Source organism: Prunus persica, chromosome G8 (assembly GCF_000346465.2).
Source record: "Prunus persica cultivar Lovell chromosome G8, Prunus_persica_NCBIv2, whole genome shotgun sequence".
NCBI lineage: Eukaryota > Viridiplantae > Streptophyta > Magnoliopsida > Rosales > Rosaceae > Prunus > Prunus persica.
Window position 1 is genome coordinate 20,787,091 of NC_034016.1, and position 23,418 is coordinate 20,810,508.

The 23,418-nt window shown below is 36.1% G+C and overlaps 3 protein-coding genes across 4 annotated transcripts; 1 reads left to right on the forward strand and 2 right to left on the reverse strand.

The window, feature by feature from the left end:
* LOC18767428 (transmembrane emp24 domain-containing protein p24beta3) lies at positions 8,699–9,880 on the reverse strand. Its single transcript, XM_020570864.1, has 4 exons — positions 9,648–9,880; positions 9,217–9,403; positions 9,017–9,124; positions 8,699–8,897 (listed from the first exon to the last, which is right to left on the reverse strand). The coding sequence occupies exons 1-4, from the start codon at positions 9,873–9,875 to the stop codon at positions 8,764–8,766; spliced, it is 657 nt and encodes a 218-aa protein (XP_020426453.1). The 5' UTR covers positions 9,876–9,880; the 3' UTR covers positions 8,699–8,763.
* On the forward strand, positions 9,967–16,392 carry LOC18766678 (jmjC domain-containing protein C). 2 transcript variants are annotated; one of them, XM_020553619.1, is made up of 16 exons: positions 9,967–10,308; positions 10,424–10,501; positions 11,043–11,126; positions 11,226–11,396; positions 11,636–11,704; positions 11,812–11,938; positions 12,253–12,325; positions 12,503–12,619; positions 12,743–12,862; positions 12,973–12,991; positions 13,268–13,352; positions 13,518–13,846; positions 14,533–14,648; positions 14,736–14,829; positions 14,956–15,057; positions 15,935–16,024. In XM_020553619.1, exons 1-15 carry the CDS (start codon positions 10,186–10,188, stop codon positions 15,043–15,045), a joined length of 1,695 nt encoding a protein of 564 aa, XP_020409208.1. In that variant the 5' UTR covers positions 9,967–10,185; the 3' UTR covers positions 15,046–15,057; positions 15,935–16,024. The 2 variants fall into 2 exon arrangements, with proteins under 2 accessions (XP_020409208.1, XP_020409209.1); XM_020553620.1 differs by lacking the exon at positions 14,956–15,057 and having other exon boundaries at positions 9,971–10,308; positions 15,935–16,392.
* LOC18766555 (protein indeterminate-domain 12) lies at positions 18,809–22,832 on the reverse strand. The gene is made up of 3 exons (XM_007200953.2): positions 21,421–22,832; positions 20,900–21,299; positions 18,809–19,941 (listed from the first exon to the last, which is right to left on the reverse strand). Exons 1-3 carry the CDS (start codon positions 21,599–21,601, stop codon positions 19,140–19,142), a joined length of 1,383 nt encoding a protein of 460 aa, XP_007201015.1. The 5' UTR covers positions 21,602–22,832; the 3' UTR covers positions 18,809–19,139.

The window sequence follows — 23,418 nt, forward strand, 5'->3', positions numbered from 1 at the left end:
TGTAATTTTAATTGATTGTTTTGAAGCTTAAAAGTACGGAGGTATTCAATTATGATTTTTAAGTAATCAATAAAAAATATGGTGGTATTCAATTTAGATTTTTAAATAATCAATACAAGTCCGGTGGTATTCAATTATGACTTTTAAAAAATTAGAAAAAGTACCATGGTATTCAAAAACTTATTGATTTTGAGGTATTTCATTAAATGATGTATTGTGTGAGACTTTTGAGTTGTGATATAAATACCAAATCACATAACAAATCTTATCTTCCTATGCATGATTCTCATATATGCTCTCATACTTCTTCTTTTTTCCCACTATTGTTGTATGCTTTTGACTGTACATAAAAAAAACTTTTCATAAGAGAGACGATAAAGAAACAAACAAGAAAGACGATATTGCCTCTTCTAGAGCTAATGGGCATTTTGCAATAGCTCTTCTTTCCTTGTAGACAAGCTTATTAGGAGAAAAATTATATTTTCGATACTTTTTTTCTTAGAATCTCCTGCTCATTGTAGACATTTCATCGCAAGGAGTTGCAGCCCTCCACAACTCTACCTGTGTGCCCACAAGTTGCTTGATCTAATGCCTCAAAGAGGCTTTTATTTATTTATTTATTATTATTATTTTATGCGTAGCTGCTGCACATACAGCTCACATGGCTAAATATTTTTTTCTACTTCCCTGTCCCAAAATGTTTGGGACCAGGACAAAGCAAAAAAAGAAAGAAGAAGCCTTACCCACAATCTAGAAGAAACGTTGATAAGGTGCAAGGCGTTTTTGTCACTCCACAATTTTGGTCCAAGCTTTGACAAAAACTAGGAGTAGTCATGGGGTTGGGTTAGGAGTTTTCAGTATGTTTCTTTATTTTGTATTTCTGGTGCTATCTGTTTTACATTAGGTGTTGGTAGTTTTGGATGTAGCTTCTAGCCTCTGCTTATGCTTTTGTATTTCTATTGTTGGTTTCTCAGTTGTGTTGTGTTTCTTTAACATATTCATTCTGACCATGTGTAGCTATGTTGGGAGTTACATTGTTGATGTCGGTGTACTCTCCTGGACTAACCTTTGATGGTTACTGTGCTTCCATCTTTGTATTAACCCTAAAAATTGGGTATATTCCTTCAGGTGATGTATTTAGGTGACTGATGATGGGTGACAAAATTCAAACTTGTATAGAAATATAAGTAAAATCATGTAATTGCAATACATTTTTTTTAAGTGTTCATGGTGTACCTTTTCTTTTATTTTTTCTAATTTTCTTTTCAAGCTTTTTGCTCTTACCCTTACGATTTGAAATGTGGTCTTGCTCTTATAATACTACTTCATGGGCAAAGAAAGAATCCATATATCTCTTCATTGCAAGGTTAGAATAATTCTTAAAATAAATCGTAATTAGCGTTTGCTTGAATTCAATATAAAGTTATTTCTATTTGAAAATAAAAATAGTGATAAAATCACCATACAACAATTAGATTGTAAAGGAACATTTTGATGGTATATCTTAACAACTTATGACATGTTAGGAACGCAAATCCGACATGTTTCATGTTCACATTCAAATGGAACTTAATTTGACCATTCTAATATGGTTTGTATGTATGGGGAGATTAATGCGTTTTCCAAATCTATACTAATAAGGGGACCGCATCACCATGACAACATGCTTAATGAGTTGCCACTTTTAAATTGTGCGTGACTAAAAAAGAATTTGCATGTTGGCTCATGTCACCTTGACCAAATAATTAGTAGAAATTGTAAAATTAGGGAATTGTTATTCTAGAAGTATTATTTTTCTTGACGGAGTGGTTGGAATTTGTGTGCGATTAACATTTAGAACTACCGAAATCTCCATTATCATAATTGCATGTTCTCTATTTTTATATTTCGAATCAACCTTATAATAAATCTTTATTCATACGATTTAAATGCATAACAACCTCCTCTAACTAGATATAGACTATGCACATGAACCAAATAATTATTTGTTGATTTGGTCTACTTTTGAATATATTTATGGCTCAATTGGCACATGTTGGAGGCTTTCATGCCCTTTGATTCTTCTGGAGTTGGAAACATGAGAATTATTTTAGAAGCAGTCTTGCTTGCATTATACACCAGCTACAATTGTGTCATCCAGAATTAAAACCGAATGAATATTATAGGTGAACCGGACTCTGACATTGCAACTAATCTTAGGTAAGTGCAAGACAAAGAATTAATAAATCGGGGAGTAAATTCCTTTATTTTAATAATTTTAATTTTAATTTTGGGATAATATATATATGTATACATATATTTATTTATTTATTATTTTTGTCCTTCTCGATGGTGCAAGAATTTTATGCCGAAAGGATTGGGTCAATTTAGAGCACCGTGATTGACATTATATTTTCTTCAATCGATTATCGAAGTGATTAAATTAATAATAATTGTAGTTAGGTGAGAGTAGAATAAGTCTTTTAATGATAGCTTGGAAGCAGTCGAAATAAGACAATTTGCAAGTGGAAATGAACCTAAGATTTGTGTCATTTTCATTTTCACCGTCCAAAATCATTATAAAAAAAATTATTATAGGTAATAATTTCCCTGATACAAATAGATTTTTAACACCTTAATTAATTAAAAATTAAAATTAAAATATTGGTCGAGAACTGCACAATGCTTGAGTTATAATCTTTTCCCGCCAATCCCGTGATTTGGTCCTATGCTTAGACAATTAAATTAAACTGTCCTCATTCTACTCGCCTTTTTTTTTTGGTCAAACCTACTCGCCTGTTTGTTTTTTGGTCAAACCTACTCGCCTGCTAGTAAGGATAGGAATATTGGCCGAAACGGCATCCAATCAAATTCGAGACTAATCTCCTACCATTTTATCATATTTTACTGTTTTTCTGTTTTTAAGTTGAAACTTGAAAGTAAAAGGCCAACTAATGTAGTGATCTGGAGTAATTACTTTCTTAAGTAAGATTCAGGGTTTGAGTTATAGTATTCATGCAAAGTGTGTGTAGACCTGACAATATTGTGCACGACTTGTTAACACGATACGAATTCGAAAAAAATTTCAATATTTGGGCTCGGGATAGCAACACTCTCGTTGCCAAAAGCAATCACATCACCACCCTGTCATCAACTCAATTTTGAAAATCCCCATCATACTCTTCTTCTTTTTATCTTTTAATTGAATTTTTTAAAATAAATTTGCAGCTTGGAATTCAAATATGAAACTTTAAAATTATGATGAACATTAGTCATGCTTATGATAAGTTTTGGGGAGAGAGAAGGTGTGGTTGGTGAAGAAGGCTGGGACGGGGGCGGAGTTACTAAGTTTTGGGGTGGGGTTGGTGATGGTTGGAGGGTGGTGGGGATTAATGCTGCGGGTTGGGCATTTTTTATTGATTTAGTAGCCATATCTTCTTCTTCCTGATTGATTGAGTAATTAGGATTAAGAGAGGAGGAGAGAAATGGGAGAGGGGGTTGCGCAGTGGTTGGTTTTGTGCTTGGTTTCATTTTATTTATTTCATTTTTAATTTTTAAAATTTTTAATAGGTGAAACGGTTCGTGTCAACTTGTGTCATGTGATTCGCGATTATAATGAGTAGTGTTTGTGTTTGATATTTTCTACTCGTTTTCTTAAAGGGTCGTATTTTGTCAACCCATTAAAAAAATTGAGTTAACACAAACACTGCAAATATAACACAAATATTAAGCCTAAATGTATAAATTTATTATATTATTGACCTTCTAAATAGAAAAGTTCCTCTGAAAATTGAAACTTCAAAAAGAAGAAGAGCCTACAAGCTGCGACTGAAGACGCGCGTGTAGGCTGCGGATAAGAGTAAACGGCCAAAAAGAAAGTCAGATATTGTGGTGGGCTCCGCCATCTCGCAGACCGCGTGAAAGTGGCTCCCACATTTTGATCTCTCAATCAAACGCGATAAAACGCGAGAGAGATGCGGACTTGGCGATTATTATGATATTAGTAGTAGTAGTACGGGTCCTTGCTTTTTCCCAATTGCTGACTTTTGAAATTTCTTTCTTCTATCTTTTTATTTTTTTTTATTAAAAAGAAAATATGATATGTACACTTTAAATTTGAAATGCATCGTCTTCTTCCATCACATCTCATGCCTCTTTTTTCACTTTTTCTAGTAGGGTCATGACATTTAATTAGCCTTTAACAATATTATGTCATCTCACATTTGAAATATGTTGGTTTTTATTTTATGAGAAAGTTTGCTAATATTTAGATGGGATTTCGATGTGAAAGCGTAATAGACCAGAATATGTCTGAACATCTAGCATTTCACATCTTATATTTATGAGATTCCATTTAAGCGTAATAAACCAGAGTATGTCTGTGCATCTAATCTTTCACATCTTACATTTATAAGATCCCATTTAAGAAAGAATGACAAATACTAATTACTTTTTTTCACAATTCTTAAGGTTATTGTTACCACATAAAATATTGGATTTCAAATTCACTTTTATTCAAAGTGTATACCAAAAACCTTTGACAGAGCCATCAATTTTAAGGTGGACTGAAACTTTTTTTTGGGTAACTTTTATTTTTCAATAAGAAAGAATCTGCGTTACTCATCTTTCAATTGCTTTTATTTTTTTGACTTTGTATGATGCATAATACTTGAAGCCTAAGTTATCCGAGCTGATAAGTGGATAAGGTTCAATTCTTGGTGTTTGGACAAATTGCATCCCAAACTTTCTTATTTGCTCCTTGAGGCTTTGGGAAATTTCAACACTACAGATCTGGGCCGTCACCTGACCAAGCCGATTGACTGATTGGTAAGAAATAATTGGGCTTAAATTATTAGTTGTTGGGGCCTCTCTGCATTGAAGTGCTAACAAAGCGAAAATTGCATAAACCCACGACAAATAAACAGAACAGTAGGAACACGACAACTTGATTGAGCATTCAACAAATTAATTCCTTTTTGCTTTGCTTATGGTCAGGTCAATTTGAGAAATAATGCCAAGCTAGCTACGCCTTACATGCCTACTGACCTATTACATTCAAATCATGGACAATCATAAGGCTAAGTAGCTTTCTGCCTTTTTTTCAAAGGCTTAGGTTTATGATTAGGTTTCGAGGTTTGCGAACGGTTTCAGAATAAGTTTGGAAGCTACGGATTTTGGTTCGAGACTTGAATTTAGGGTTTGGAATACTAAAATAATTTTTTAGGAATTTTAAATAATTGAAACTATTTTTAAAATAATTTTAGAAATTAAAAATAATTTTAAAGTCCAAAAAGTTATTTGAGATAATTTAATATAATTAATTACTATTTATTAAGTACATTATGAAATTAATTAAAGTATTTAAATGCAAATTATTCACTAAACAAATAATGTTTAAATAATTTTTTGGTCATTGGATTTTACAGGAAAATTCAATTTGGTCATTAAAAAAAAAAATGCAGTCAAATTGGTCACTGTGTTTTCTAAAGTTTACAATTTGTAAACATTATGTTATCTTCCATTAAGTTTAGGGGTGTATCCAATTCATACTTATAAAGACTTTTTTTAAGTGAGTGACTTTCATAGAGATGGCAAATTCTTAAATACTTTTATAGAGTTGATAAAAGTCACTAGTAAATTGGCAAGACTTTTGCTCTTAACAATTAGCCTTAAAAGTATAGAAAAGTCATTCATTTAATAAGCTTTTTAAAAGTCATTAACTTTTTGGATACCACCAAACTTTTACATACTTTTTAAAAGTCATAACTGAATACCACCAAACTTTTAAATACTTTTTAAAAGTCACAATTGAATACCACTAGACTTTTATATACTCTTTAAAAGTCTAAATTGAATACATCTAGAAGTTTAAACTCTATAAAAGTTTGAATTGGATACACCCTCCGTACTTAAAAGTTTGAATTGGATACACTCTCCGTAGTTTTTACTTTTATTTTTTTAGAAAGCACTTTCAGTCTTCTTCCTAAGAAAAATTAAAAAGTTAGACCAAATTAAAATGAAATCAACAACTTATGATCAATATATTTTGGTGCTCTATCACCTTGATTACATCTCATTGTCATCCAAAGTCGCAATACGGTTATCACTTAATCTATTCAAGCTTCACTATAGAGTACCAAAATATAGAAATTTGATCGCACCAATATAATAGGGGAACAAGATTGAACATGCTTTCTATAAAACTAAAAATAAAAACTACACTTAACAAAAGATAATGAAATGTCTATAAATTGTAAACTTTGGAAAACACAGTGACCAATTTGGCTAAATTTTTTTCTCAGTGACCAAATTGAATTTTCGTGTAAAACCCAGTGATCAAAAAGATATTTAACCAAATAAATAATAAACGAAAATATACTCGAATATTAATGCTCTAAACTACTCTTATCGATAAACGAAAATCAGGGAAAAAATTTAAAAGAAGAAAAGGATCCTTAAAAAATATATATAAAGAGTATAGCCGATCGGCTATACTATGTAAAAAAAAAATAGAAAAAATCGAGTAGAGCCGGGTGGCTATATTTTAAAGAAACATTAATAAAATAGAGTATAGCCAGGCGGCCATACAATTTTTTAAAAAAATAAGGTAAAAAACCGAGTATAGCCGTGCGGCTATACGATGCATTAAAAAAGAAAAAGAGGACCGCCCTGCAGTCAGGCGTCCACATGTCAAAATATGTATAGCTGGGTGGCTATACAATTTATTAAAAATAAAAAAAGGGTATAACCGATCGGCTATACTATTTATTTATTTATTTTAAAAAGGACTCGACTAGCTATTGGGCGTCCACTTGTCAAACTCAGTATAGCCGGGCGGCTATACTATTTAAAAAAGGGCAAAAACTGGGCAGCCTAGGTGTCAAAATAAGTATAGCCAGGCGGCTATACTTGTTTTTTGAAAAATTGAAAAAAATCGAGCAGACAAATGAGTAACCAGCAGCTGGAGGCCATGATCTTTCTCCCAGGGAGACCTGAATTGAAGCATGACCAATCTTGCTCATGTTCATTATGGTGCCAGAGAAATATTTTCTGAATCCTCCATGAGGATTAACCTTTCCATCATGTCAACAAGTGTACGACCTGACTTCATCAGCCTCATTTGCAACACATAACGAATAAGCATTCGAAGTTCTGATGCATGACCTGCCACCACATATATAACAAACCTTTTTATACAAAATTAACGAAGTCGCACCACCCTTAATTGCTAAAACTCAATTCCCACAATGAGAACTAGAAAGAGAAAGTGAATAATTCAATACACGACGCAATTCCTACCTGTATGCCCCAAGAACTTCCACTAATTCTGATGATATTGGTTGCTGCAACAAGCAACAAAGTGAAAGTAATTCTTGCTCCGGAACGCAATTCACAACAGTCACAGCATACTCGAGAATTTTTAAAAGTATATGTCCTGAAAAGATGGAGGAAAACCGGCCGTATTTAGGATGAAAAGTGGAACAGTCCGTAACTACTGGCACAACTTGTAGTTTTCAAGATGACTTGAAAATATTTTGAACATTCTATTTAGAACTTCTGCCTGCAACTCCCTGTTATCTGCTTCGAGGAAAATGTCCTGCAACATCTGAACTGCTTCAAGGTCTTTAACTTTATGATTGTCCTTTTCCCAAACTTCATCAGCCAATCTGTCTGAAGATGGTGTACCAGTATAGCCGCCCGGCTATACTATTTATTTTTTTTTCAAAATAACTTAAAAACCATGTATAGCCGGTCGGTTATACTGCATAAAACATATTAACAAACAATCATACAGTATAATTTTTTTAGTATAGCAGCGCGGCTATACTCTTCAAATATATTCGAATATTTTGACAGTATGGCAGCTTGGCTGTACGTATAAAATACATCGGAATATTTTAAAAGTATAGCCGAGCGGCTATACGGCAATATTGTTTTCTTTTTTTGTAATTAAGTAATATCTTAGCTTTTTTTAAATACTAAATAAAAATTGAAATATAATTACTAATTAAAGTAGCGATTGGCTCCTTGAAGGCTTTGCCAAAGTTGAACACTAGAGATCTGACCAGTTGACTGATCGGTAAGAAATAACTGGGTTTAAAGTTTTCGTTGTTGGGGCCTCTCCCAATTGAAGTGCTAAAATGATCTCAACCCACAACAACTTAATTGAGCATTCAACAAATTAATATTTGAGGCATCATTATCTCTTGTGCCTGAGATAAAATTAGTTCGTTTTTGCTGTGCTTATGGTCAGGTCAATTTGAGAAATAATTAATGCCTACTGAGCTAGTACATTCAAATCATGCTCAATCATAGTGCAAAGCAGCTTTCTGCCTTTTTCTCAAGCAGGCAGGCCTGTTGTATATGTTCTCATATAATATAGTCATGTAGTCCCAGTAGGACAACACATGCAAGGATTGTTATTATGGCATTTTCTTTGTGTCCTTTGTAGTACTAGTGGTAGTTGGACTGAAACGTTACAAACTTAAAAACATTTACTCATTTGTGTTCCATTTGATACAAGGTCTCTTAGTTGAATTTTGATTGGAATGACGAGAAACAACATACACCCGTTTCATGTAAAGTTTTCACTGATACAACCATACTCTAATAGTTGAAAATGAAACGGTAAGGAAAATTTGTGTATTGAAGTGTTTGAAATGTGCTAGTAAAGTTTGCCTTATTTAGCTGAAGTTTCAAAAGCTACCGAGAAAAAGAGAGAACAAGATAGTTATTATGAATTTATAAGAAGAAAAATAAATTAATCAAGGAAAATGAGGAAGCTTAAACTCTGTTGTAGCCAACCGTCTTGCTGAACAGATTGCGGATGTACACCACTTGAAGAGCACTTGCAGCAGCAAACACAATGTACTCTGCAAGTGTGAAGTAGATCACACGTTTTTTGGTGCTAACATTTGCTGTTAAGGCCACAAAACCAAGATTACGTTAATTAAGAAAGAAACCACGATAATTAGAAAATTTAGGGTTGTTTAAATTTGTGAGAGAGAGAGCTTGCAGAGGGGTAGATGAGGCTTACTATATCGATGCCTGGCATCTCGTGCTTTAAGGTACTTTTGCTCTGTTGTTATAGACTCCAATGCCTCCCTCAGCTCAGCAATCTTAATATTAAGAGGGTCCATATGTTCTGCACCAAAAATAAAAAAGACAAAGATCATATGGTCTCCTAGTGTTCATATTTTTGCTACCAGGTTCAAAAAGCACGTTGAACTAACTGACCGTCTCTAGCCAAGTCATGTTCATTTGGGATGTGCCCAACATGAATGTAGAAAGATACAGTCTCCGGAGTTGAAACCGGATTGCGAAAACAGAACTTGTAGATTCCGCTCTGCGGCGCCTTGAACTCAAACTTATCCCCCGATGTTCCTTTTAGAGAGAACACTATGATACCTCTTGGAGTCATCGCCTGCATAAACCACGCAAAAGTTGCACATCCATTTGAAAACAAATCGTGCATTTTTTTATTTATATGAATTCAATTATTATCTAACAGTCTTGATTTGATTCACAGTTTGACAACATAACATTAGATTATTTAGTAATTAAAATATTGTGATTTTCCAATATAAAGTACATGCAAAATGCCCCATCATGGAATTTCAACAAACACATTAGAAGAAATTGATAGAAATGGGTGACAAGAAGCTTACGGTGAAATCGATACCGGGATGATCGGAGCTCCAAAAGATGTCATGGTCGATAGCAACAAAGTTTCCGGAGACGGTATCTCCCTCATACAAAACTTGCTCCGAGACACATTCCAAGTCTGTCACGGTGATTGAAAGAGCAGTAGCAAAATTCCCATTGCCAATGAGGCTCATAAGAAAACCATATGCTACGTAAATCTTCCCATACGAAAATCTCTTTCTTGTCTCCATTTTGATCTTTGCCCTGAAATTCAATTCACCATTGCACTGAATCTTGGAAGAAAGAGAGAGAGAGAGAGAGAGAGAGAGAGAGAGAGTGCGTGAGAGTGTTTGCGTGTGTTTCCTAAAATGTGAAATAAAAAAGGCTCAAATTTCGGTTAACTCGTTATGATCCGTGGGTTCCCTTCATGACTTCGATCGCTTCATATTTTGGTTGACCCATTGGGCTTTATTTTGGGCCTGGAACTTGGGCTTAGCTTCCTATCTCATTAACATTATTTTTTATTTTTTTAAATAAATTTATTTGCTATGTCTCTCTGCTATGGTCAGTAACCGAAGCTCAGTGAGAACAGCAATGGAGGAATCTCTGCAAATTCAGAGGTTGGAGGAAGCTCCTTCGGCCAGAGACTTCGAGTCTCGGATCGAATCCACGAATGTTCCCGCTGTAATTTTCTTGTTATTTCACATAATAAACTGCAAATTTCTTCGCGCCCTGCTTATTCACAAGCATTGCTGGCTCTCACTTGCTCCGCGTGTTCTTGCTTTATTCTTCTCAATAGGTTTTCAATGGCTGCGTTAAGGATTGGAAAGCTTTCTCCAAATGGAATCCATCGAATGGCGGCCTCGACTATTTGCAGGTTTCTCTGTTTTTTTAAGTTTATTTTTCTTCTTCAAGTCTGCTTCGTTTTCTAAATTTGAGTAAATTAGGAACTGCGTAGTTAAAATAGCTTTGTTCGAAAAATCGGCCTAGTTGGCGCCTAGGCGCTAGGCGGGTCGGGTCCTTTTTTTTTTTCCTGACTTTAAAGAACCTCACGCTGTCTCTCTCTCCTCTGAGCCGTCGCCTCCTCTCTCTTTCTCTTTCTCTCTCTAAGGACAGACCACCACTACCAGGCCTCCACCCTGGGACGACCACCACCAGGCCGCGACCCGCGACCCGAGAGGACCAGCCTTCCGCGTAACGTATTTGAGATACATATAATGATATACTAAACCAATAACCAGTTCTTTCTCCTGAATTATGCTTCAAGGAGCTAGCTGCTGCTGCATAATATTTTCTGGGATCAGCTGTTATCTTTGTTTCGGTTTCTAGTCATGTGCTCATTGCATGTACTATTGACTTCTTTCCTTTAACTGAATTGAATTTTGTGCTTGATATCATTCTGATGAATGGAAAACTAGGAACGAGTCGGATTGTGTGTTGTGGAGGCTATGCTATCTAGTTCTGCACCTGTCTTCTACGGTGATCTTAGAAGCCATGAGAGGGTAATCTATATGGTGTTTGCTAATGGTCTGGAGCTTTGAATTTTTGTCTCTTCTGGATCTCATTGGGCCTAACTGGTTTACTACCCCTTCCTTTTGTAGGTACCGCTGCCATTTTCTGCCTTCATTGGTCTATGTAAGCAACGCATGCGTCATTCGGAGGATGGTTCTGGTGCTTGTTTTGAATCAGAACAGCGTGGACTACTGGAGCCTGTATCTGAGTATGACCGTGAGCCCTATGAGGATGCTCCTCAACAAATATATTTAGCACAGGTTTAACATTCAAAGGCTTGAAGATGATGGATATCTTTGTGTTTAAGTATAATCTATTTTCTTTTCATTAATGTTGTTAATGCCATGCCTATGATTAGTCATTTTAGGATACTTTTGTTCCTTATTTGGATGAATATTTTTTAGGATGTACTTTATGTAGTATGTTAGACTTTTTAGGTTTGTTTGAAGGGTAATGGTCTCACATCTTTGGGATGTAACTTTTGTCATGTGTGATTCAGGTACCAATAATCAATACTGAAAATGAAGACAGGGTTCAATTAGAATCTTTGAGGGAGGATATCCAAACGGTTTGTGAATTTCCTGTACTGGTCCTTACTGTTTACTCTACAGGCTACCACTAAAGAATCCTTTTCTACATCCTTGATTTCTAATGAACACCAGTTGTTTTCTGTAGCCTGTATTTTTGGAGGATAAAGTACTAGCTTCCACAAACCTGTGGATGAACAATGCTCAAGCTAGATCAAGCACTCACTATGATCCACACCATAACCTTCTCTGCATAGTTTCTGGCTGCAAACAAGGTCAAATCACTTTCTATGGCCCTCTTAGTGCATAGGGTCTTTTCCAACTTCAGATTCACTAGGTTTTGTATATTACCGGTGCTCTTTGTTCACGGAATGGTTAGATGCAAAGAAAGAGAAGTGATCTTTGCTTTTATAGTTTACTTGCATTCCTAGAAAAGTGATTGTTTAGCCTTATTATTGTAGGGCCACAAATTTAAGGATTATTTCTATCCTGAAAACTTGGTTTGAAGTTGCATGCAATTTTTGTCTAAAATAGAGTTTTTTTTCTTCTTATTTAATAATTTTCAATAAGAAACTTGTATGCTTCGCAGTGGTTTTATGGCCTCCTTCAGCAAGTGCTATCTTATACCCTATGCCAATATATGGGGAGGCATCAAATCATAGGTATGGCACTTTCTGTATTAATTATATGAATTCAAATTAAATGTCTTCTCAAATTGTTTAATTATGAAAATTCAATGCTTCTATTTATTTACTCATTTATCTATCTTTCTATCAATAAAGAGATCTATATGCAGCCTTTCAGTGTTTTTATTTTTCCCTCTTGTGGCCTCTTGGCAGTTCTGTTCCTTTAGAGAACCCAGACTTTTCGAATTATCCAAGAGCACAATGTTTAATGGAGTACTCGCAGAAGGTTATTCTTCACGCAGGTGACGCACTTTTCATTCCTGAAGGCTGGTAAGGTTTAATATCCATCAGTGTTCATTAGGAGTCTTATCTCTTTTCTTCCTTCCCTCCCCCTCCTTTTGTAATATATAACTTGAATGAAATATTCTTAATGGCTATTTCTGTTTGCCACAGGTTCCACCAGGTAGACAGTGATGATCTGACCATTGCTGTCAACTTTTGGTGGCGGTCCAACATAGTGTCAAACATGTCAGAACACATGGATGCATATTATCTGCGTATAATATTAAGAAGGTTTGTTGTAGAGTTTCTATTTTAGCTAGTAGGCAAAGCATTTCCAGAACAGCTAACTTGATTCTGTTTCTCTCTTGTGATTCATTTACTTTTCAAATCTGCATCGAAAGATTGACAGATAAAGAAATGGTACATACCTCTCTCGCTCTCTCTGTCACACACACACACACACACACACACACACTCTCTCTCTCTCTCTCTCTCTCTCTCTCTCTCTCACACACACACACACACACACACACACACACACGGAGGTAGATATATATTTGTCTGTTTATTTAATATGGCGGTCATATTTTCTGTCTTTTCTTCCCCTTAACACGACCACCCACCCAACCCCCCCCTAAATCTTTGAATCGGAAGTTTAGAATTGAGCACTATAAGTATATTTAATTTTTAGGACAGAACCGAGTGCTGCCTAAATCTTCTTTAGCTGAAATGGAGAACAAGAAAAAGCATACGTGTGTGGTGCTCAATAATGGAGGAGTAGGTCAGTATCTATAAGCTCACTGATAGATCATCATATATTAAGATTACTAGGTATTGCTTCATTCCAATTATTTATCATAGAAAAGAAAGGAAATTTGTAGTGAATCTCTATGGCCTTGGAAATTCTTTCTGCTGACATCCATAACTTGATATGATACCCACCCAGATCAGAATGACAATGATTTGGATCAGGCATGTGAGAGAAAGGATCTTAAAGGGAAGGAACTAGAGCAAAGAACCATGTCGCATGAACTGGAACCCCTCGCTATCCATGCTCTTCATGAACTTGTTTCTTTAGTTCACCATCGTGTTAATGCTGCTGAGCTAAGACAACCAGTGCAATCCACTACGACAACTGATTCTGCAGCTAGTGTGAAAGATGAATTCACCAAAGTTGTGAGAGCAAATTCATTTAGTTTGGAAGATGACCCAGTTGCTAAAATTATTTGGGCTCTTCAACCGTGCACTTTTAGAAATGTATTTCTGGCCATGGTGGTGAGTTTGAACAGTTTTACTTTCACTTTATAGCTTAAACTAGTAAATTGTAATAGGTTACTAGACTTTCGTTTCATGTGAGATGTTCTTTGTTGATATAAAAAAGTGTGATAAAGCAAGGCATTTTCCATTAAGTAGGCGTGTGTTGCATACGATATAGTAACAGCTGAAGCAAAGAGCAGGTCTTCTTACTTGGATAGGGGAAAATTTTCATCTAGGACCTTCAATTTTATGGGTCGTCTTTATTCCCTATTTTGTCTATTATTCTGGATGCTCGTCCCTTATGATGATGTCTCTATGCTTTTGCTAGTGAAAATTGTCCCATCTAACAGAAATGTGAGCCTTGGTAGTTTCTCCTTTGAAGAGGCTTGACTGCTTTTTCTCTTGTTTCTGTATGTTTTTTTTCTTCTTCTAAAGGGTGTGCGAGAATGCAGCTGGGCAGGACACCCCTCCTCCTCCCTTTTTCTCATTTTAACCCTTGATTTTTAGTGACTTTCATAAGCTATACCCTTTGGTAACGCCGTCATGGCAAAGTGGTGAGGGGACTAATGCAGCTGCTCTGATTAAATAGATTTTTGTTTCTGATCAAAGATCTCTTTGTAATCGCAGCCACATTATGTTTTGTATATATTGGTAACTTAGTTTACAAGCTAGCGATCAAGCAACGTTTATATTATCTTTTGCAGAAAAATTTCCCAAGAACTCTAGAGGCTTTAATACTGCACTTGCTTTCACCAGTGGGAGCAGAAGTGCTTACATGTAAATTTGAAGAAATGGATCAACAGATCACTGAGGAAGATCGGTAATTGTTAATTTGTCGTTAAATCTTTTGTGAAAAGGTGAAGATCTGTATTCAGCTTCAATCTGCTATTCTTATTCATCATTTCAGGAACAGATTCTACCAAGTTTTCTATGGGGCATTTGACGACCAATTCGCTGCGATGGATGCAATTCTAAACGGGAAAGAATTATTTGCACTCCAGGTAATGCTGTGCATGTTGAAACATGTCTTTTGACACTAATGATAACATCTATTTCTGTCATCAAATAGTGGAGTATAATGTGCACATACGGATTGTTCTTGATTTGTTCCCATATTTTCGTGTTAGGTAGGTGGGTACTCAATAATGTTTGTAAGAAAAAATTGGGTAGGGGATGATTCGGAGTGTAAGATGTTCACTGGCTCACCTTCTGTATGATGACCATCTCTGGTATGAAAACATGATTAACCTAAGCAGACTAGTTTGTTCTGGAATAGTCGATGCAGATTCTTATATAGTTGGAAATTAGTTAAAATTGATGTCACGGACTACTATAGTTAAGTACATAGTCCTGTTTGATATTCTTGTCATTTTAAATGTATAAAAATATCAAAATTTGAAGCACTCTTTGTTGGTTGTCCCTAGAGTGGAGAAAGCCACTCTGCTGTTGTCCATTATGTTGTTAAGATTATCTAGTCTTGACTATAGCTGGGCAGGGAACAGGGTCACAAGTTAGTTGTTAATATGGAACCATGGTTCAATCTCGTCTTTTCCATGATCAGAGATAAGAAAAAAGTTAATTATTTTAACTTCATCATTTGATTTTGTTTGCTTGCATGACCTTAGCATTTCTAATTTTACTGGAAGTTTTCTGATGGGCCATGGGTCCTTGTCATGTTAATAATGCTGTGCTGCATGGCCTTCTTATGTATGTAATTCTTCTGGATAGTTTTGGATGTATATGTTTTCCCTTTATTTACCAGTTGTACAGCTGGAATCCACTTCATTTGAGAACTTTGTGTTCTATTCGTGAATTTTGTGATCTTTTTCAACCCACTGACAACCTTATTTTCCCCCAATTAAACAGCCTTCTTAGACTTTTCGTTTGAAATGCCTTTGTTCTTGCCCTAGTTCTTTACATTTCCCAATCATCACCTAGATGGGGAGTTGGTGAATTTGTTTAACTCTCCATGCAACTATTGATTTCCCCTTCGTAAATGAGCAAAATGGAAAATTTGTCGGTACAGTATAAAATGTTGCTAGTTGCCCAATGATGCATACGGAGTAGATTGATGTAAATTCTCATTTACCGTATTCTTTGTTGCAGGCATACAAGAATGTGTTAGATAAGTATTTGGGAGTGGATTGGGGTGGGCCAAAACCCGGGGTCTGACAAAACTTCTTAAAGAAATTGGTCCCATAGTATCTTGACGGAGCAAATCGATGCATATTCATTACAGAAACTTTTTCCCCCCCTTGAATTCTCAAGAGTACTTTACAAGTGTTCATCCACAGGCTCCTAGAATTCAAGTCATCACTAGCTTTAAGCATATGGTTGTATCATTGGTTGTACATTCTATGTGATTACATATGCTCTGCAACTTTTAGGTTCCTGATGCGCTCTGCGGATTACAGTTTTTGAGTTATATGTTGCGTTACTTCACAGAAAGAGTAGCTAAAAATTGTCGCTGAAAAGAAATAGGGGACCTTTTCCTTCGTAATTTGATATGAAAACATTGTATTTTATGTGTCGATGGAATTGATGGGATAGGGTCAATTAAAGTATTCTTAGTTGTAACTGAGAAAGTAGTATCAATTAAGGACCACAGGCGTGCTGGGAACATGAACAAACAGTCCATGTATAGTACCCAGAAGCAAATGTTCAGAGGCTTATACAATGCCAACTATTTCTAGAAAATTTTTCTTCTAACTTACACAGCATTATCTAATTCGGATAAGTAGCATTTTTCGACCTTTTTTTCTTCTTTGAAATGGGTACAATTGAGCAAAATCAAGCATAAACTTAAGTTGGAGGGTGGATTCTTGTCATGGAAGTTTTAAATCTTAATCCAACTTTTTCTTGGGTAAATAATTCTTGATCTCATTTTGTCAAAACATATAAATGTGCATTAAGTTCTACAAGCTTTGTTGAATTAGTAGAAGTGAGAGGGTTGTGGAAAAGGAGGAGTTGTATGGGAATTTGCAGCACAGGGGGAAAAAAGGATGGAAAAGGGGGTTTGGGTAATTATTAGAATTGGAAGGACAAATTAAAAGAGGGGAAAAGGAGGTTTTGTTGAGGAGAGATTCCCTGGTGGAAGATGACATATGCAAGGGAATAAGGATGCTGTGAAAGAAAGAAAGAGAGGGAATAGAAGAGGGAGGAGAAGCTTTTGGTTTGTCTGGTTGTGCAGATAAAAAGATGCAGTCCCTTTTACTAGGCAAATGGCATATATTGTACCTTAACCCTGCAACTTATACATAAACTTTCTAAAAGCTTGGATATACCATAACCACCCAACCCTTCCTTTCATTAATCCCTAGGTTCTCTCTCTCTCTCTCTCTCTTTTTTGGTGGATATACTGGGTTGTAGCAACAAGATCCATTCCTTTAATTAGGTCAAAGATGTTTGAAAAGAACGCTTACCTCATGTGTTTGAAAAAAGAAATGTTCAACAATTGACATGCACAAATGGATTAGTTAAATACAAATGATAATTGCAACCTAATGATCCATTAACCTAACACATCAAATTTTGAGTAAGGAACTTGGAGATGTAATCGGGTGTCGAATTGGATACAAGCCAAAACCGATCCTTATATATCGAATTAGATTAGGACATTCAAATCTGATTAAACAACTTATTGAATGGGGATTATGGCACGAGGCAATTTGATAATCTCTTTATCAATTTAAGCAAATCAAACCAATTAGTTAATTAAGACCTAAACATGCAAACATTTCTAAGCAGAGTTTATCTAGGGTTGGGATTTGGTGATCAATAGCCGGGTCCATATACAAAAAAGAAGAAGACATTACTACAATTATGGGAGGAGCTGCCAACCAAGCCAAAGGCTGTGAGCCAGTGATGTGGGGAAGTGCACAGAAATTGATAAAGAGCAGTCCATCCATCAAGTAAAAAGAAGACTCAGAATTATTTTTCAAAGTTGCATCTATCTATCTATCTATCTATAGAGCAAGCTACCATCTTTTTCATAACCGTTGACATTTTACAATCTTTCATTTTTATTTTTCCTCTACTTCTCTTTTCTTTTCTTTTTCTCTTTTCCTGGGTTTAGTAGTACCACTATGCATGTCCCCGGACCACCACCATCACACCCAGCACAGATACACACACCATCAACTTATTGGTTTGCCTTTCTACTCACGCTCACAAGTAGTTTTACAGTCTACGGCCTAGTCTTCTCTGTCTCTCTTTAGAAAAGGCCATCTTCCCTTGAAATTTTTACAATTTTCCACGCTATACCCAGTCATCCTCTCAAGAAATACTTTTCTATTTTTGTTGCATTGCCTCGTTCTTCCTATCTTTAGTCTCCTTTAATAAGTAATATTAAGAGAATAGAAAAAAGGAGGCAATGCAAAACGGGAGTAAGGAAGTTGTTCTCTGCCCCAAAAAAATAAGTGACATTAAAAAAGTTCTTAAATTCTCAAATTCCAAATACCACATGATAATCATCACATACATGGAAGAACGGTAATGATGCACTTTTGAATATAAGATATCATCATGCAAACAAATGGTTAATTATTTTGATTTGACACCTTGAAATTATCTCCATAAAAGTTTATTTAATTAATTCTAGTAAAATCTTATTATATTATACGTGAAATTATATCCATGAAATTCATTGCTTGACTATAGGCTATAGCTACAAATGTTCAATCGAAGCTATTATTCCAGTCATTTTGTTAGCCTCTCTACCAACATGCTTTACTTACATCTCTTATTATTTTGTTCCCATTCACTTCTAATTACCGTTTTGGCCGTTAATCTATTTGTAATTAAGTTGTAAATGGAGGAGGAGGGTGTTATTGGAATTCCAGTGCATGCAATGATGCACACCGTGCATGTTATTAGTACTGGGAGACAGAGTGCATTCTTTGATACGTACTCGTTGGTCTACGACCAGAATGCACTCATAACGCAACTAAATCTTTTTCGTGAATTAAACGGGATCTTAGAACACAGTCAAACTCCTTATGTGATTTCCTAAATACGTAAAGACCTTTCAGGAAAATTGCTTCATAAAATGTAAACAAAAAGATTAATAGATAATTAAGCTAGCTAGTAAAATATGGAAATTTTTTTTTGTGACCGATAGCTAAAGACTCACTCACGTACGAAATATAAAAACAACTATCACAATCCAAAAAGAGTTTAATTTCACCCATTTTTTGCCATATTTATGTCTGGAGTTTGGAGGAGGGTCATGGGACGCAAGGGTCTTTTTGTCATTTCAAAAAACTCCATATTACTCTTTTACCCTCACGGTCAAACTTGAGGCTCAACGCAGTCAACAGTCTCCCCACGTTTCCGAGGCAGCAGCAGTGGTCTCAGCGAACCCAAAACCTTGGGGCTTCAGCAGCAGCGAATTATTATGACCACGCAGGGGCTGATCGTACGGCTGCTGCTGCTGTTGATGGAACTCTACGCCCCCGGCGTACGTTAGCATGTCCTTGACGACGTTAACAGCACCAACATTATGATTCCCCGTGCCATCCCCGGTCAGACCAAGAAAATCCCTTGTCAGGCGGTCAGTCTTCTGCCACGTGGTGAGATCCCCGGACGTGAACTCGCCTAGATAGTCGGTCGAGATCATGTTCATATGGCTCGCTGTTCCAAACTCGCCCACGGTCAAGCCAGCGGACTGAGCCTGTTGGCCAGCAGAGGCTGCTGCTGATGATGCAGAACCAACGGTTGCAGCCTTTTGGAGGAGCGCAGTGGCTGACAGGTGGGCGGATGACGTGGAGGGTTTTGAGCTGTGATGTGTGCTGAGATGAAGGTTTTGGAAGGGTGAGGTCAACAAACCCTTGTGGGGTTGTGTTGTTGGGAAATGGTTGTGGTGATGAGATTCAGTCTTGATGAGGTGGTGATTAAGGTTAGGGTTAGGGTTTTGATGATGAGGTGGGTCCCAGGGAGTGAGGGAGATGGTGGTGAAGGGAGGTGGTGGGTTTTGGAAAGGGAAGAGAGATATTTGAGGTGTCATAATATTTGGGTTTGTGGTGGTGGTGGCGGCTAACTGGCTTGCTGACAGTTTTGCACTTTCTTCAGCCAAAGCATCACAAAATGCCCTGTGAGTTATGAAGCTGTCCTTCCTATATGTATATATATGTATGCACATTATTCACAAGCCAACACAATATATAAGTCATAATTCAGAACTTGAACAAACTGAAAAATAATGTAACAATCGAGCAGAAATTATTAGAGAAGTGAGGGACATAAACGTCAAAGAAAAATGATATATACATTCATTAAATTACATGAATATGGATGCATGCCAATGCCATGATTGAAGCTTAATATTATATAATGCATGCAAAAAGATGGGGATGGATGAATGGATAAATTGAAATGGAAAAGAATTACGATTTGGTTGAAAAAAGAGTCGTGCATGAAAACAAGCTCAAGAAATGAGAGATTTACATTGATAAGAGGGAAAAAAGAAAGCAACTGAGGTTCAGAATAGCAGCAGCAGCAGATATTCTTGCAGATTTATCAGTTTTTTTCATAATGACCAAGCTCATCTCATCAGAGTCTCTCTGCCTTCTGCAACTAATTAATGCCACATGCTTCATGTCCAAGACAAAAATATATATATATATATATATATATATATATAAAACTGGTCACGGGTTTTCCCCAACCATGAAATATACATCCCCAAAAGTTCTTCAAACTTCTTTAACTTTTTCTTAGCTTCCCCATCATTGTTCTAGACCATATGCAGCAGCAGCAGACACACTCCATTGCAAAATACCAGAAGCAGAAAACAAAGAAAACCAATTCGAATTGTTTTTATAAAAAAACTTTTAAGCAAAAGAACTCGATGAAGCATCAACTACAAGGACTTGAGGACACAACATATATAAAACCAAAAGGTTATAATTGAGTGCTACTTTTTTTCTTTTTTTCTTTAATTTCAAAGTTTCAAACACACACATGAGCACGGCAGGCAAGTTCAGATGACAGTCACTTGTATTTATGGTGTTCATTTTGGTGCAACTTTTATTTAAAGTTTTAAAGAAATAATAATGAGAAAAAATTAATCACCTGGAGAAAAGGGTTCCACAGTCGCATCTATATTCTCTTGTACCACAGGTTTTGGAGTGAGCCTTCCAATCAGATTGAACAGCATAGATCTTGGAGCACTTGTCACACTTCCACTTCTTCTCCCCATGCTTCCTGCAAAAGTGCTTCTTGATCCCAGTGAGGTCACCCAGTGCTCTTGAAGGGTGGTGATGAACACATGAGGGCTCAGGGCAGACATAGGCTCTCTTTCTGATCTGATCCTTGTTGTTCCTTTGCTTCAGCTTCCATGGAAGGTTGTGGCCTCTCCTGTGAAGCTGAAGGTTCTGATCTCTTTGAAACCCCTTGTTGCAAATCTCACACACAAATCTGTTTGTGGCCAGTAGAGTCTTTGGGGATAATGCAATCACTTCAGCATCTGGGTCTGCAACAAACACATCCATAATATAATCAAACATAATATTTTTGAGTACAAGCGATAGTCTAAACTACATCAAATCTAATTGAAAGTAAAGGGTAGGCTTTACAGTGTGATTAATTAGTACCTGGGTTTCCAGGGAGACTTCTTTTCTTTTTGATTTTGTTGGTTGGTTGCTGGTGCTGGTGATCAGATTGATGAGGAGAAATATTGGTGGAGAGAAGGAGTGGGTTTAAGGGGCCAAAGTCAGAAGAAAGACTATTAGCTTCCTCAGACAAAGAAGTGGAATTAGACATAGCAGGAAACATTGTTGCTTCTTGGACTGAGAGGAAAACTCCAAAACAGAGAAAAACAAATTAAATTTGAAAGGAAGCTGATGAGAGATCTCTTTAGATATTTGAGAATAGGGAGATCTTCTCTCCCTCCTTCCTGCTTGTTCACTTTTGCACCTTTGAACAAATTAGCAGGGGAAATGAGAAAGACTTAAACCTAAGCAGAAAATAGAGAGAATCCCAGCTAGCTGCTTTTGGACACAAACTAATAAGCAGAAACAACAGGTGGCAGAAGCACAGAAACACATAAATATATATTCATTTTTGAGTGGCAAAAAATAAAAAGCAAAAAATATATATTCAATCTCGTGAAGTAGTGATGATGATGATGATGATGATGATGGGTTATTCGATCTCCATGTCACTATCTTAGATAGGCCATGGGGCATGGATTGCTTGTCTGAGCAACTCTGCAAAACCTATACAATACAGATGTCCCTCTCTCTCTCTCAGACCATTATCAAGAGCTGTTGTCCATGCAAATCCAACATGGAAAGAACAGACAATAAGATGTTTTTTTTTTTTTTTTGACTCAGGACCTCATCACTATCCAATAAGTCTCTCCTTTCTATATGATTCTCTCTCTCTCTCTCTCTCTCTCTCTCTCTCTCTCTCTCTCTCTCTCTATTTGAAGTTAGAGAGCGACAGGGTAAATTATGAAGAGGATATTTCAGTACTCAGTAGCAGCCTGGTGTGTTATTTTGTAGGCTTGTAGTGTACAGGTAGTGTGATGATTATGGTGGCAGACTAAGCGAGGCAAATTGGAAATTTCTTGAAACAAAAGAAAATAAAAAAGAAATAACACACAAGTAGAGGAAAAAGGCCAAGCTAGGGAACCCAAGAAAAAGCTAGAAATTCTGCAAAGGAGGTCAGCTAAAGCAAAGACGAGGAAGAAGCCCAATATCCACTCAATTCATCACTAGATTTCTTTTTCTTTTTTTTTTCTTTTTCTTTTTTTATCAAAAAAAAAAATCAATTTTTTTTTTTTTGTGTTCGTTTTCATTTTTGAAGTGTGACGTTGGCACTTTCTGTCTTTTCCTTTGTTGCTGTAATAAAATACCCAAACCCTAAAAGGGCCTTGATTGATTTTTGAATGGAATGAATATTAAAAGGAGCGATTTCTTACATGAAGGAGACTTAGGAAAATGAGAAGCTTAAAAAGCTTTGTCTCAAGGCAAAGGGTGGTGGTGGCAAAAGGCAATATAGATAGATAGATGGACCGACCCTTCTCAACTCAACCTTTTTCTATAATATATAGTACCCCACTATTAACATGATTGATCCATTGATTGACTATTTTATATTTAATATTTTTTTAATGTGCAATCATATAAAACACTAATAAAATTTGTCTACCTTTATTCAACCATTAATTCCTCCTAAAACCCATCTTAATTTTTCCTATTATGTATTTTTTTTATTATATAATCTAAATCACAGAAAAATGAATTCAAATTCAGATGCAGAGTTGGGAGCACATTTGCTGTAGCCAACTTAACTTAGGGTTCGTTTGGAAATGCTTTTAGAAGAGCTAAAAGTGCTTAATGACAATCAAAAGGGCTTCTGACAGTGTTTAGCATAAAATTTTAGAAGTGCTTATGAATTATAGAAGTGCTTTCTGGAGAAGCACCTGTCATGTGCTTCTTCAGAAAGCACTCCCAAGTGCTTTTTCAAGAAGCACTTCGATTTTTTATGAAATTCTCAACAACTTTATAATAAAAGCATTTATAAGCAGAAGTGCTTCTTAGAGAAGTAGTTCCAAACGAGCCCTTATATTCACAAGTGAGAAATGA